The sequence below is a fragment of the Atta cephalotes genome (assembly GCF_000143395.1).
Source record: "Atta cephalotes unplaced genomic scaffold scaffold00008, whole genome shotgun sequence".
Classification (NCBI taxonomy): Eukaryota; Metazoa; Arthropoda; class Insecta; order Hymenoptera; family Formicidae; genus Atta; species Atta cephalotes.
The window spans coordinates 5044537-5059118 of NW_012130072.1; the positions used below are offsets into that span (position 1 = coordinate 5044537).

Consider the following 14582-nt stretch of genomic DNA (forward strand, 5'->3'; position numbering starts at 1 on the left):
ATATATGTGTGTGTGTGTGTGTGTGTGTGTGTGTGTGTGTGTGTGTGTGTGTGTGTGTGTGTGTATAAAACTTAATTTATTTCATAATTATTCACTTCTCTTATAATTGTTTTTCTCATTGCAATATTATTTTACATTGTTATTTTTATTAATTATGAGAAAGCTAACAATTTTTTTCATAAAGGAGGATTTAACGGAATATCGAGGATGTGCAGTGGAGAAAAATATAAACCTTCTACAAACAGCTGGAGCCATATTCCTGATATGTATAATCCACGTAGCAATTTCGCCATTGAAGTTATTGACGACATGATTTTTGCTATCGGTGGTTTTAATGGTGTTACTACAACATACCAGGTGGAATGTTATGACGAGAAAACAAACGAATGGTAATTATTCCATTGCATAAATCTTTTATTATTGAAAATTTTATAAAATTTATGTGAAAGATTAATATGGAGCCAAAAATAGTTGCATATTTTAGTAGTAGCGATAAATCTGTAAATGTATAAAAATCTTACCTTAGTAACAAATTTACAAATTTCATTTTTCAAGCATATTATATTTACAATACTTATATTAGTTCCAACTATAAACATAGGTACGAAGCGACAGACATGAATATATGCAGATCAGCATTGTCGGCCTGTGTGATTATGGGTCTTCCAAATGTATATGATTATATTCACAAACATCGTGAACGTCTGATGGAAGAAAAGCGTCAGAAGTTACTGGCACACGAAGTTCGTCGGAATCAGCATCAGCAACAGCAACAGGAGCAACAGCAAACAAGGCAAACTTCGCAATTCGGCCAAATCATACCAACACCACCACCTCTACCACGCTAATAAATGAGAAAGATAATAATAATAATCAGCAGCTAAAACCAAATAGTATATTATTATGTAAATCAGCCAAATATATAACATCTGTTTCATTTTATTGCGATATAAATTTTTTGGATTATTATCAGATGAGAGCAATCAGAAAAATGAAAGTCAACTGGTCAATTGTCAATAACACAGAAAACTGTTTATATATTTGGCAATGATTATTTTTGACTACTTACAAAAAGAATATTTTATTATATTTATATGATTTTCAGACTGCCATTTACCCCTCTTTGTTAAGTTAAATCTTTTTTGATACTGCAGATATTTCTATTGAATCTTTTTGCGATTTTATACGTACATTATATATAGTGCTATTTCAAATAATTAAATTGATTAAGATAAACGATGAAATAAGTTATTTATTTTTTGTTTGGAGATTAATGGTATTGATTTAATTATTGCAATAATAAAACTCAGAATGGTAATACAAATTAGAATAATTGTTCATGTGAAAAAGGCACAGCAATTGATAAAATAAAGCATGAAATGCGAAAAGTAAAAATAAAATTTTATGAAATAATAACTTTGTGATAAATATAAGAAATCGTTCGTGTAAGAGACATTCATTTGGCATTTTTTTAAGATGACATATAAGCAATTGTGTGCAGCAATATCGCATGTAATAAAAAAATAAATAATTGTAACATATACGAAAGTGCAGTTGTTTACATTTATTTATGACATTTATTTATCATGCAAGTGAAATCATGACATAGTGATGTCTACTGTATAACTTATACACAATTGCTTTTTAACAAATACTGTAAACAGATTAATTTGTATAAATGACAATTCTTTTATTTCATTTCATAAAATTTAAATAATTATAAAATGTTATATGATATATTATAACATTTAAAAATTGCTAAAATATTAAAATTGCAAAATTGTAAAATATAAAAACGCGATGTAATACGTATACATATGTATCATATATATCATAAAATGCTTATTGTCCTAAATTTGTTTTGTTTTGTTGAGTTATAATAATTTAAACAAAAATTTTTGATAAGATATGTAAATACATTATCGATAGATTTCAGAAATATAATAGATATATTTTTAAGATATTAAAAAATTTTAATATTTGGATTATACATATTTAGATTTGGTGTCCCGCAATTTTTTGTCAAGTGTAGATAGAACGAATTAAATTGAGTCGAAAAATCCTCTATCATTTTACCATTTTCACAATGATTAACGAGACATTAATTACTAAAAATTGTCGAATATTGGTCTTCAATAATTTTTTATTCAAATACTATCAAAAAAATAGTTTTACAAAAAAATAGCAAGAGACAAAAATTGTTTATTTGCTTCTCATAGAGCTCTAAGAATGTTTTTCAGAATTTTTTATTAACTTTTTAGTACTTTCTTATTGGCAACTATTTTTGCCAACATGAGAAAATGTGGTATTAAAAAATTTTGTAAAAAATTCTCAGAACTTTATTGAGAAGAAAATAAGCAATTTTTGTTCTCTTGTTTGTTTTTTTAAAGTTGATAGTATTTGAGTAAAAAATTATTAAAAACTAATATTCAGCGATTTTTAATAATTAATATCTTGCGAAAATTGCAAAATGGTACAGGATTTTTCGATTCAATTTAGTCCGCTCTATCTATACACTTAAAACACTTAATAAAAATGACGAGACACTCTGTATATATAAACAAATTAATTTACTATTATAAAATTTATTGTTTGTAAAATAATTAAAAAGTAATAATTATGATGAATTTTTGGGAATGGTTAATCTTTCAATATTTTTATAATCTTTAACAGTTAGGAAAGTAAATAAATATATTAATTATAAGTAATAATTGTATTATTACTAAATCAAATTTTTTAATATTTAAATCAACTCTTAAGTAATTTCTACATATAACGCACAAAATTTATTTAAAATTATATAAGATAGTATATTGGGCTGTGTTTAACAGAATATTTATTTTGCAATTGTCGGTGCTGAATATTTCAGATAATGACCCTATCTTTTGTAACTACGTGTTGGCAAGGAAAATCGGAGTAACATAGGATGGAAAGTGTTGATGGCAGCGTATTCTTTGATACGCACGCCCTCTGAAGAAACGGATCTAAACCTAAGAATAAAATTCATTTAATAGCCTATTTCAGGTTTCAGGTCACCTGATATCATCAGTTTAGTCTGCGCATGACGCGTAGGGGTAATTAGAAAAACCATTCGTGTTGAGAGATGAATTATAATTTGTGAGTCATCAAATATACGCAATGTATTGAAGTAGATGACACACTGACATGTTCTAGACACGCACTGTTTATAGTCAAATTTTGTTTATAAATAGTCAAATTTAACGATGGATATCATGTCAACCATGTACGAAATAGTAGTTAGTACTTTCCTTCGCCACGCCGCACCGGTTGTTCCGTTCCTGAGTTAGCCAACGTGTATCGATGTATATCATAAAACGTGTGCATTTGTAAGCGGGGACGTGTAATCGCTAAGTGACCGTGTATTCAAAGTCGGAGAACCGAAGGACTCCCGACTCCGGGTGAATTGGTGCTCCGAAACGCGCTTGTCGACGCAATGGTGAGCTGAGGTGAGCTGAGGTGACACAGGGGGCAATGGCGAAAGTCGTGAGAGGGTCCGATTCGGTGCCCATGGTCTTGTTGTGCGAACATTGTTCTAATCAGACGTTCAAACAAATTCAAGACTTCGTTCGGTGAGTCCATCTGCTTCATCGATCAATTATGATGCTTCGATTTTGTTCAATGATTTTATTTCAAGATAACATTTTTTTCATAATTTATCAGTAGTTGAAGATAGCTTAAAATGACATGAGGATCTATGTTCTTTCTCTCAACAATGATATTATACAAATCAGAAAAACAATATTTGTAAAGCATTTTTGATGACGTATGCTATTTTAATAAGTATAGATTTTAATGTTTTTGTAAGTATATTAGTGCATTATTTATAATTTGTTTTAGGCATTTGAGAGATCAACATTGTTCCAGAGAAGGTGGATCTTTTGTTTGTCTCTATGGCTATAATGGGGTATGCACTAGTCTTCCTGTGGAAGGTGTTTCTGACAAGGATTATATAGCGCATGCCATGAAGCACGCAATTATGCAACAGCAACGAAAAAGCAATGGCGATTTATCTGAGGCAAGCTCATCGTGGACTGTATATTCTGCTGTACAAAATCTACCTGCTGTTCTCAATGATCCATTTAAAGGAAAACAGAGTAATTTTTTAACTCGTACTTGGGGAGATGGATTTGTGGAGAAAATTGATATTCCAAAAAGTCCATATCTTCCTGAAGTCACCATGCAACATTTTGAAATGTATCTGAAAAAAATTGCAAGGGTAATTATTCATGCACTACAATAGTATCTAATAAATATTATCTGTAATAATTTACATTATGCTTATTATTTTAGCAATAATTTATACTTTCTATTTGTTCTTTCAGAGATATCGAAAACATTCACGTATGAATTTAAATGCCAATAAACCAACCACTCCAAATGAATTGCTCCAAAATTTTCCTAATCTTAAGAAAGTGAAGTCACTGGGTAAAATTCTCTAATATTTATATCATAAAAGATATTGAAGAATAGAATTTAGTAATAGGAATATATGTATAATCTTGAAATAAATGTAAAAGAATAATTTACTTTTATAAGAAATTTAGATTCTATTTCATGTGTCATATTTTACTCTTTACAGATAAATATTTTTATAATTAAAGGATTAATCTATTTTTAATACATCTTATTACATATTACATTTTAAATTAATCTATTTAAATTTATTTAGATATTAATTAGATATGTTTTACATGAAAAACACAGATATGTTATACATTTATACATAAATTTAATTTATCAGCTTTTTAAGCTTTAATATTAAATAACTTTATATTGGATTTTTATTGATATAATAATAACCATGTAAACTTATAACTGATATTTATAATTTTATCTAGTTATGAAATACAACTTTTTACCATTAAAAATTACAATATTTTTTGCTTCAGATCGGCTACAATTTGATTTAACTAATATTCCAAAGATCTTCTTAGTTCCAAACTTAGATCTTTCACAAAAAGATAACTTTGATGCTGTGTTCCCGTTTGCGAAAGATGGCCTCTTAACTGAAGAATGCAATATTGTTATGCACGTAAAGCAAATGCAAGAGAAGGTATTATAAAAATAAGAAAAGAACAGATTCAGTTTATAAAGCTCATTATTGACATTGTATTTTTTAATTTAAATATTATATTATAAAAATAATTAAACAATACACAAATATGAAGTTCTCGATGTTTTATTATTTGTTTTTAATTTATACAAAATATATTGCTGCAGCTTAGTCACTATCTGGATGTTGTGGAAGTCCGAATAGCAGAGCAGGTTGCGTCAAAATCTCAAGCCTTTTTCCATGCAATGACATCTCATGATGTGCTTATGGAACAACTCACACAAACTATTACGGTTCTAAAAGCACTTAGGAAAAATATTCATCAAGTCGATAAGCATCTAGTCAAGAATTCTTTAGAAATTTTACGGTAAGTTTGTATACATGTAACGTATGAACTATTTAAAAAAATTACTACATTAGTATTTCTTAAAGAAAAGAATTCTTAAAGAAAGAAAAAAATAAAATTAAGTAAAATAGAAATATAAATTAATAACACAAGAAAGGAATGGTGGAATTGCTAAAGTAAACAAATTTTACTAAATACAGATTTGAAAATAATGTGAGATTATTAAAATAATTATGTAATTATATATTTATTTTATATTATATATATATTTTTATATTTATATTATATACATATATATATATATATATATATATGTTTCTAATTATATATTAATTTTAGTTTTATACATTTAATTTGATATTTATTGTTTTAATGTAGCTTGGAGCGCGCCAGATCTAATAGATTAATGGTTCAAGAAAAATTAAAACTTATGGCAACTGTGCATCAAAGTCAACCGATGATACAATTATTATTGTCTACGCCAGATTATGTTGCGGCATTAGACCTTATTTCTACGACGCAAGAAATTCTCTTGCAAGAACTGAATGGAATACATAGCTTTAGGTAAATAGAAATTTTGAAGAAATTATTTTTATAATTTATGATTATTATTTGTTTATAATTTTATTAATAAAAAATTATTGAAATATTTACAACTGTTATAAATGTTATACAGACATTTAAGTTCTCAACTGACCGAAATGGAGAAACTTGTGGATAAGATGCTGTCGACTGAGTTTCAAAGATACGCAACAGCGGATCTCAATAGGCCATTAGGTGGCGAGAATACCGTTTTAGATGGCGTAAGTACATAAATAATGTTGTAACATTGCATTATATTCTTTGTTTTTAGCAAACAAACCTCCATACATTTCTTCCCAGTGAGATTGTTTATACATTCTTAATGAATAGGATAAACTAGTCTCCATCATTTCTGGTCTACTACGTCAGAAACATTTTCAATTTGTGGATACATACAAAGAAGAAGCTGTGACCACTGTAAGAGCCTTAACAAAGCAACGGGTGATAGAAGCTTTGGCAGCGAGTGATTGTTGCAGCGATCAGCAAGCAGCAGCTCTCGAAGTCGGAGGTCTCTCATTGACAGAAAGATTATCTTTGCTCCATAATACTATACAGTCTTTCACATTTCTTCTATTACGAGTTAAGGTAAACAATTTAATAATCCTATTTATGTATATACACACTTATGCTCTCCTTTATTATCTTCTATTTTATATTATTTATTGTGGATTTTTAACATTAAATGTCTTGTATAACTGAGTATTAAAATTGATATTAAGATTTTTTTTAATTGTGTCGCTATGGAATAAATTAAACGTATTATATAGAAACCTGTTTATTATATATAAATTTTGTTATATTAGGCAGTTCATGATGTAATGAAAGACACCGCGGATTTATCAGCAGGACGTTTATGCGATGGCTCGTTTGATGAATCCGTACCTGATCGTTTATTGACTCGAGAAGAGCATTCGCGAGTGATTACTAAACTTTGTGACATGATTACTTCTGTGTGTGATTACTGCCACGAGCGAATGGGAAATCTACTTTCAGCTGGGGCAAGTGAGAAGGATAAATTCCACAATGATAAGGACAAGATAATTGCTGATGTTTCACAGAATAAATTAGAGGATAAAGACTATCATACTTGGAATGATAAGAATTCTTGGTTGAGTGAAAGAGCAACAGCCGTTCAAGTTTGCCAATTAGCCAATATGGTTGAAGAATTTACACACACTTGTGAGAAACTTTGCGGCAAACAATGTACTGCTTTACGATCGGCATTTAAAGTAATTATTATTTGTGCACGTCATTTAAAATTTACTTATCAAGTAAAATAATCCTTCTGTCAATACATAATTCATATTTTTACAGGCGCAAGCAAGTAAATTTGTACACCGCTTTCATAATGAACGCAAAACTAAGCTGACGCTACTATTGGAATCTGAAAGATGGAAACAAGCTGATGTACCATTAGAATTTCAGTCGTTAGTAACGTATGTATACGAGAAAAAACGTTTTCCACTCAAAATACCCACGTGTGAGGACAGCATGAAGAATGAAAGCGTGGGGAATTTTATCATAGTTGGCGATGAAAAATTTGCTGTTGTTGGAACTGCTCTGATGCTTATACAGATGATACACGAATATTGCAGGTAAAGCTAAATTACAAAGTATTGTTCATAAATCTTTTATAATATAATATACTTCGTTTTTAGGACTGGTAGTGAATTAGTTGCCTTGTCTGGAACTATAGGAAGACAATTAGCCGAATTGTTAAGACATTATAATTCACGATGTTGTCAACTAGTTTTGGGTGCAGGTGCAATGGAAGTTGCGGGCTTGAAAACCATTACAAGCACGATTCTCGTATTGGCGGCGCGAAGTCTTAAGCTTATATTGTGGTTTATGCCTTTCGTGAAGGCTCATTTTCAAGGTGATTTAACATGCTGAATTATTGTGTTAAATATAATTTAAAAACATATAAAATTTAGCAACAAATGAAACATTAAATATGAAAAGATTTACTTAAAAATATTCTATATATGCATTTAATACATCCAGCATTCACGGGACAAAATCCAAGTCGAGGACTCATTGGCACGTCTGGTATCAGTGGAGGAGTAGCTTTGTTAGATAGCGTTGAAAGAGATATTCGCGCACACATTCGTGAAATTGAAGGAAAAATCCTCATTATTGTAGATAATTTATTAGGTGGACAAATATCTAAATGGACAGCAAGACCTCCAGTGCCATCCAAATCTTTCAGAAACATTTCTAGGTAAATTGGGTAATGTTTATAATATCCAATATTTATTAACGATTATGATGTCTAACATTCTTGTCTTTCAAAACTTCATTTTTATTTTGCAGTTATCTAATGAAACTTCATGAAGCTGTTTCTGGTATTTTGCCTACTGTCGAAGTACAATCTCTTTATCGTACGGTAAATTCATCATTCAAGGAAAAACTTAGAGAACAACTAGTTAAAATGAATATAGTGAACAATGGTGGCCCACAACACGGTGTGGTTACATCAGAACTTACATTTTATCTTGAAGCCTTAAGAAAATTAAAAGTTCTACCGAATGAAGAGTTAAATGACAATTGGATGAGCGACATATGGACTAGATAACATGCAGAGCGCGTAATATACTGCATTATAGAAGCAATGAAATATTATAGAAAAAGATGACTAAAAAAATTAATGCATTTGTCTTCCTTTACTCATTATATTTAAAATATGAAACATATAGTAACAATGCTCTTTGATTGTCTAATGAATTTTATGAAAAAAATATTATTTGCGTTAAATTTTGAATATTATGAATACTTTAAATAACTATTGATAATTTAATATGACAAAAATAATTATACATATTAGCAGATTACGATATAGCTTTGCTAGTTTGATGTAAAAAAAAATAAGAAGTTTCTATAAAATACATATTTAATATTGAAAAAAGAATTTGCCGCTAATTATAGCTGATTTCGTATTAAGTTAAATAATATTAATTTGCTAAAATATTTGGTATCGTTTATATTTAAAACTATAATTTTGTGAATACATTTAATTAATTTGTCGTAATATGTTCATCTCTCTCTCAAGTACTTTTACTGGCCATAGTGTTCAAACAAAATTAGTGTAGAATATACATATATCTATCATAGAAACTTTGAGAATATTATTTTCCAGAATAGACAAAAATAAGTATAGGCAAAAAGAAGGAAAGAACAGCATCTATTTATTTGTAATTTAACGTTACATTTCGCAAACATTTCGGTATATAACGGTGCTGTAATAGGACCAAACGTAGTAACTTGTAAGATTTTGTATAATATCGATTTACTGTGCAGTACTTTTAAAGTTACACGTTTCTTTAAAACGATATATACATTTAAATAATTTCATTTAAAAGGCTTTTTTTCATAATGAAAATTTTATATCAGATTCAACCAAGTTCATACATGTATGTACAAACAAGTTAAAAATGACAAATGTTTTAATTATTATGTATTTATTATTATATAAATTAATTGTACATTGATTATAATTAATTAAAAATAAAAATTTGTAAACAATATATGGCCTACATCTAAGAAAAATTATAATAAAAATGTATGTGCTTTTCATTTATACTTCGGCAGAAAAAGAATGCATAATGATATTAATGTTTTTAATTTATATACATATATTAATGAGACTCCTATGCAATTGTGTTAATTTGTTATTATAATTAAATATGAAAGACAATATGTTTTTCTAATGGTGGAAAATGTTTGGCTATTTTAGAAACTATTCACTCGTATGTAATAATTTATAAATTATTGAATTTTATTGCGGATTGTAAGATGTACACCATTCCTAATTTGATCTAGTCCAAGTTGTACATAATGTATGCAAGGAAAATATATTAAAAAGTAATTAATTTAATTCATAAATAAATTAATTCATAAAAAAATTTGCGAATTGTACACGTGTTATGCGCGTCATGGTTTAGCGGAGACATACTAACATGTTGTAAAGCTCTGAAAACATTTTTATATCATAAAGAAATCAAAGAAGCTAAATGAAAGTGTTCAAAGTCGATGATTACAAAAGATATCCTTGTAGATTTCTTTATCAAGACTGATGAGATCTTCCGTTAGATCATTGCGCATATAGTTGAAACGTTACGCAGAGTGATTAACGTAGGTGTAAATTATTATATCTTGTACTATCGTGATGTATTCTGAGCATTAATATAAACAATTAAAAATGAATTGTCATTAACTGGAAACAGTATAATGTTATTACTTAAATAAACTGCTCCTAAAAATGTTTATCAAATTTTGTAGGATGCGTAGTAAGAACTGGATTAATAAGAATTAATTATTTATATCACACATAATAAATAGTTATATTGAAGACAGATATGCTCTATTGCTCTATATTATATGCGAAAAAGTTTTTATTGCGTATGTATACAAGTATTATTTGTTTTTTATAATAATTTACATTTCATACAAAAGTGATGCAAGTGAGAGGCTGAGCCATGAACTAAGCGCTTAGACCTTCGTTTCCATAGTAATACAAAGTGAAACATATCCATAACCTGAAGAAATATGGAATTGTGCGAATAAACTACTACAGTTTTTAGTATCATTTTTTTATTGTGTTTTAAAAATAATGACTGCAGAAAACTGGTAATTAATTTTATTGTAGATATATATTAAATTTGTTACAGCTTTGTAAAAAGAAATGTATTAATATAATATATTATTAAATAATTATAATTTGAAGCTATATCGAGTGTATATTTTTAAAAATATACTTTTCATTGTTTTCTAATTTTGGAAGAATAATTAATAAATATAAGAATAATTAAATAAACGATTTAAAGAAATCTATCTGTGACTATCTAATACGAATATAATTCAGTTTTGTAATTATTTGTCTTTTTTATTTACAATATTTATTCATAGCAGTTAATATCATATGTTTTTAACATTATAAAATTAATTATGATAGAATGAACTTTCTAGTGAGGAGTCTATGCGAGAAATTGCATTACGGCTCGCAGTAGAAGAAGAAAATAAACGCAAAACTGATCCAAATGAAACTCACGAACGATCCATTATTATCCTTGGCAGCAAGGGAGTTGTAAGTGATGAAATTAGGAGCATACTATTATCGCGTGATGTACTTTGCATTTGAAATTGCATTTTGTAGGGTAAAACAACAATGGTATATCGATTTCTTGAAAAAGACGAAAGACCAAAACCAACTATAGCGATGGATTATTCATTTGGTCGCAAAACTGTGAAAAGTTTAGTAAGTGACAATACATATATGTTTTTTACTTATGTTATGTACTTAATTTTCTATAAAAATACATTCAGGGATAAAGTTTAATTTCTTTGCACTATAGAAGAATTATAAACATATATTAGCTAAATTTTAGAAAATAAATTTATATGCTTATAAAAGTGAAATTATTTAATAATAATTGTAATATTTTTATCATAAAAAAATGTTAGTATATTTATTAACTAAATCAAATTTTTTGTTCTTTATTATTATTAATTATTATTATTATTAAATTAAATTTCTAAATATTATACTGTTGTAGGTGAAAAATATAGTGCATGTGTGGGAAGTGGGTTACTTGGCTTCTTCTTTGATATCTGTTGCGATGACAGGTTCTACATTAACACATTCCCCTCATCACACTGTGTTATTAATAATGTTAGATTTATCGCGACCAGAAGAATTATGGTCTTCCTTCGAGGAAGCTCTTTCTGTAATACGAAATGGTTCGAAAATGAGTTACGACACTAACACAATTCAAGAATTACGGAATAAGAGGGCAGTAGATAGAAAGAAAGAATTGGAACGTGGAGTTGATCCATTTTTTATGAAAATATGTATTATAGGTGGACGATATGATGAATTTAAGGTAATAAATAATACATATGTATAAATATGTATAAATATTATAAAAAGAGTGAAAAGAGATATATTTTTCTGCATTGTACAAAGATAAAATTAAAAAATGTTACAGTAATTTTAATTCATTGCTATAGTAATATTATAAAAAATTAAAAAGAGTTTAATATATTAAACTCAAAAAGTGTATATATATAAGTTATTAATATTCTTTTTAAGCTTTGAATATTTCAAAAGACAACTGGCATAAATTTTATATCTTTTTATAATATTGTAACATTTTAGACGAAATTTATTTCAATATTATCTATTTTTTTTGTGATTAACTTCTGTAGGAATTTGATTCGAGTAAAAAAGAATTTATTGGAAAGATATTGAGAGCGATAGCTCATAATCTAGATGCGAGCCTTTATTACTATTCCTCTAAAGATAAATTTCTTGTACGACGACTTAAAGATTTATTATCTCATTATGGATTTGGTTCTTCATTTATGTAAGTTTTGATAATAAGTGCGATTTAATAAGTTTTAATATTGACCAAGAGCTTATTTATATTTTATAAATTACATTGTGATTACTCTCGACATTATGTCTTTTTACGAAATGAAACGTAAGGGAGGATAAGTGTATGGATTATGAGAAACCGTTAATGATGCCGGCGGGCATGGATTCTTTTGGACGAATCGATTTGCAATTCCCTCAAACGAGACCATCGGCAATTTTAGATACTATCAAACAGATCTACGTCTCACGTATACCACAAGTATCGAGGAATGACGAAAGTACTTTGGAGGATCCCAGTAATGATCCTAATTTTAACGAGCCTATTATCGATAGATTGAGAATGCAGCGAGAAGAGGTATATATGTTTGTTTGTTAACTTTGCTTAATAGTTAGTAAATATTAGCTTGCGTAAAAGATTTGTTAATCTTAGGCATTACAAGTAAACTAAATTGATTATTTTCTTCCAGGAGATCAGTGTACTGCTGAATGACATGATGGAAGGTCGTATGCCGAAAATTCCTATGCCCGATCCAATTTAGAGAGTATAAAGATTTTATGTATCTATTGCGATTTTGAAGCAGTAAATGAAAATATATAATTATTTGATAATTTATGCCATATTATATTGTAAGCCATAATATACAGAATTAATAAAGATTAATAAATTATTTTATGAATATAGTTAATAATAGGACATATATTTTCTTAAGATCATAATGTATCAAAACCGCATTACTTCCTTCTACAACTTAGTACGTAAAGATAAGGAAAACAAACAAACTGTTGCTAGCTTTGTTTCTTGAGATAAACTGATAACAAGACTGTAATAATAATAATAATAACAATACCTCTTTTCTTAAAACGAGGAAGAAAGGAAGAAATAATAATGAAGATAAGATAAATATGTTTTATTAGATAATAATTTTATGAATAATGTCTTTTTTTAACATTTTATTGAAAGAGAGTTTTAAAAATATTTCTAAAAGAAAAAATGAGATTGTTTTTTAATTGTTTGTACTTTATTGATGATTAATTTCTTTTTCATGTACTATTTTTATACATTTCTTAATATAACAACTTTTTATGTAAAGTTCTTGAAATCTTTTTCTGCAGAAGTTAAAGGTATAGAAGAAAAATTGAAGAATTCCTTGTCATTTGAATTTAGTATTGCTCTAGATAAAATAATCACGTTTTAGAAATCTCTCTTCTTTTTTTCTTTTTGCTATTCTTTTCTTTCGGATAAAATTAACTCTAAATCTCAATAACGGTGGCACGTTGTCTGAAGAAATTCTCCCATAAAATAATTAACATTTAATAAAAACTCAGGGTAATCTAGAAACCCACTTCGCTCCTGCTTCGTTCGCGTTTCTCCTTTCATCGTAGTGCCCTCGAAACCCCGTCTCCTTTTCCCTCCCACGCACAATAGCCAAGAGGGATGGTAGGGAGAAAACGTCCCGCACCGCGCCGACGTGATGGTGTCGCTGATAAGAGGCGCCGCGCACGTCGCGTGCGCCCGTCGTAAATAGAAGCGCATGCGTATCCCGCTCCGGTCGCTCCCGATACGCGCAGGGTATCCGAGCATTTACGAAAACGGGGCTCCGGCTGGGGGGGTCTCGCCACGAAGAGCTCTCTCGTTTCCTTGCCATCGTTTCCTCAGTGAAAATGCCGCCGCGATAGAGAGCCGCGCGTGCTCTCCTCGAGCTCTGGTCGCGCCCCCCTCCGTGACAAGAGTCGGCTGTCTTATCGATAGAAGCTCACTCGCGAGCTCAACGCTGATACTCACCCGCTAATTACTACACGCTAATCAATCGCACGCGTGTTGCTCACGATTTAATCTTGTCTTTCTTTCCCGCTGTCTTACATTCTCTCTGTTCCATTTCCCTTTTCCGCGCATAGCCTTCTCGTTCTTTTTCGTTCTTTGTCGGCCCTTATCACCGCCCTCCTTCCGTCTTATTCTCTCCCCCTTCTACGTTCCTTTTTACACGCGCGATACGCACTGCTAAGTCTACGGTTTGACAGTCCGCGAGTGTCACGGATCGTTTTTCGCGCCCGCGGACTGTGGACGCCGCTTCCGGAGAACGGCGCACAGGTGTAGTCAGGTGAGTTGCGAGACATGTAGCAACTCCGAATGGCAGAGTGAGAGAAATATATATATATATATATATATATATATATATATATAGAGAGAGAGAGAGAGAGAGAGAGAG

General features: G+C 29.5%; 3 protein-coding genes across 3 annotated transcripts in view; all 3 read left to right on the forward strand.

The window, feature by feature from the left end:
* Positions 1-848, forward strand: part of LOC105627270 (kelch-like protein 10) — a 4148-nt gene extending 3300 nt beyond the window's left edge. The window contains exons 7-8 of the mRNA XM_012208557.1: positions 185-389; positions 602-848. Of these exons, the coding sequence (XP_012063947.1) occupies positions 185-389; positions 602-848 (452 nt within the window). The remainder of the gene's footprint in view (positions 1-184; positions 390-601) is intronic.
* Positions 849-3492: 2644 nt separating this feature from the next.
* Positions 3493-8577, forward strand: LOC105627271 (vacuolar protein sorting-associated protein 54). Its single transcript, XM_012208558.1, has 13 exons — positions 3493-3590; positions 3859-4237; positions 4344-4446; positions 4911-5074; positions 5242-5441; positions 5799-5984; positions 6097-6223; positions 6333-6587; positions 6806-7231; positions 7317-7597; positions 7661-7878; positions 8007-8223; positions 8316-8577. Exons 1-13 carry the CDS (start codon positions 3493-3495, stop codon positions 8575-8577), a joined length of 2916 nt encoding a protein of 971 aa, XP_012063948.1.
* A 2034-nt stretch (positions 8578-10611) lies between these two features.
* LOC105627272 (cytoplasmic dynein 2 light intermediate chain 1) lies at positions 10612-12914 on the forward strand. Its single transcript, XM_012208559.1, has 7 exons — positions 10612-10628; positions 10968-11085; positions 11155-11256; positions 11555-11881; positions 12207-12364; positions 12487-12730; positions 12843-12914. Exons 1-7 carry the CDS (start codon positions 10612-10614, stop codon positions 12912-12914), a joined length of 1038 nt encoding a protein of 345 aa, XP_012063949.1.
* Positions 12915-14582: the final 1668 nt, after the last annotated feature.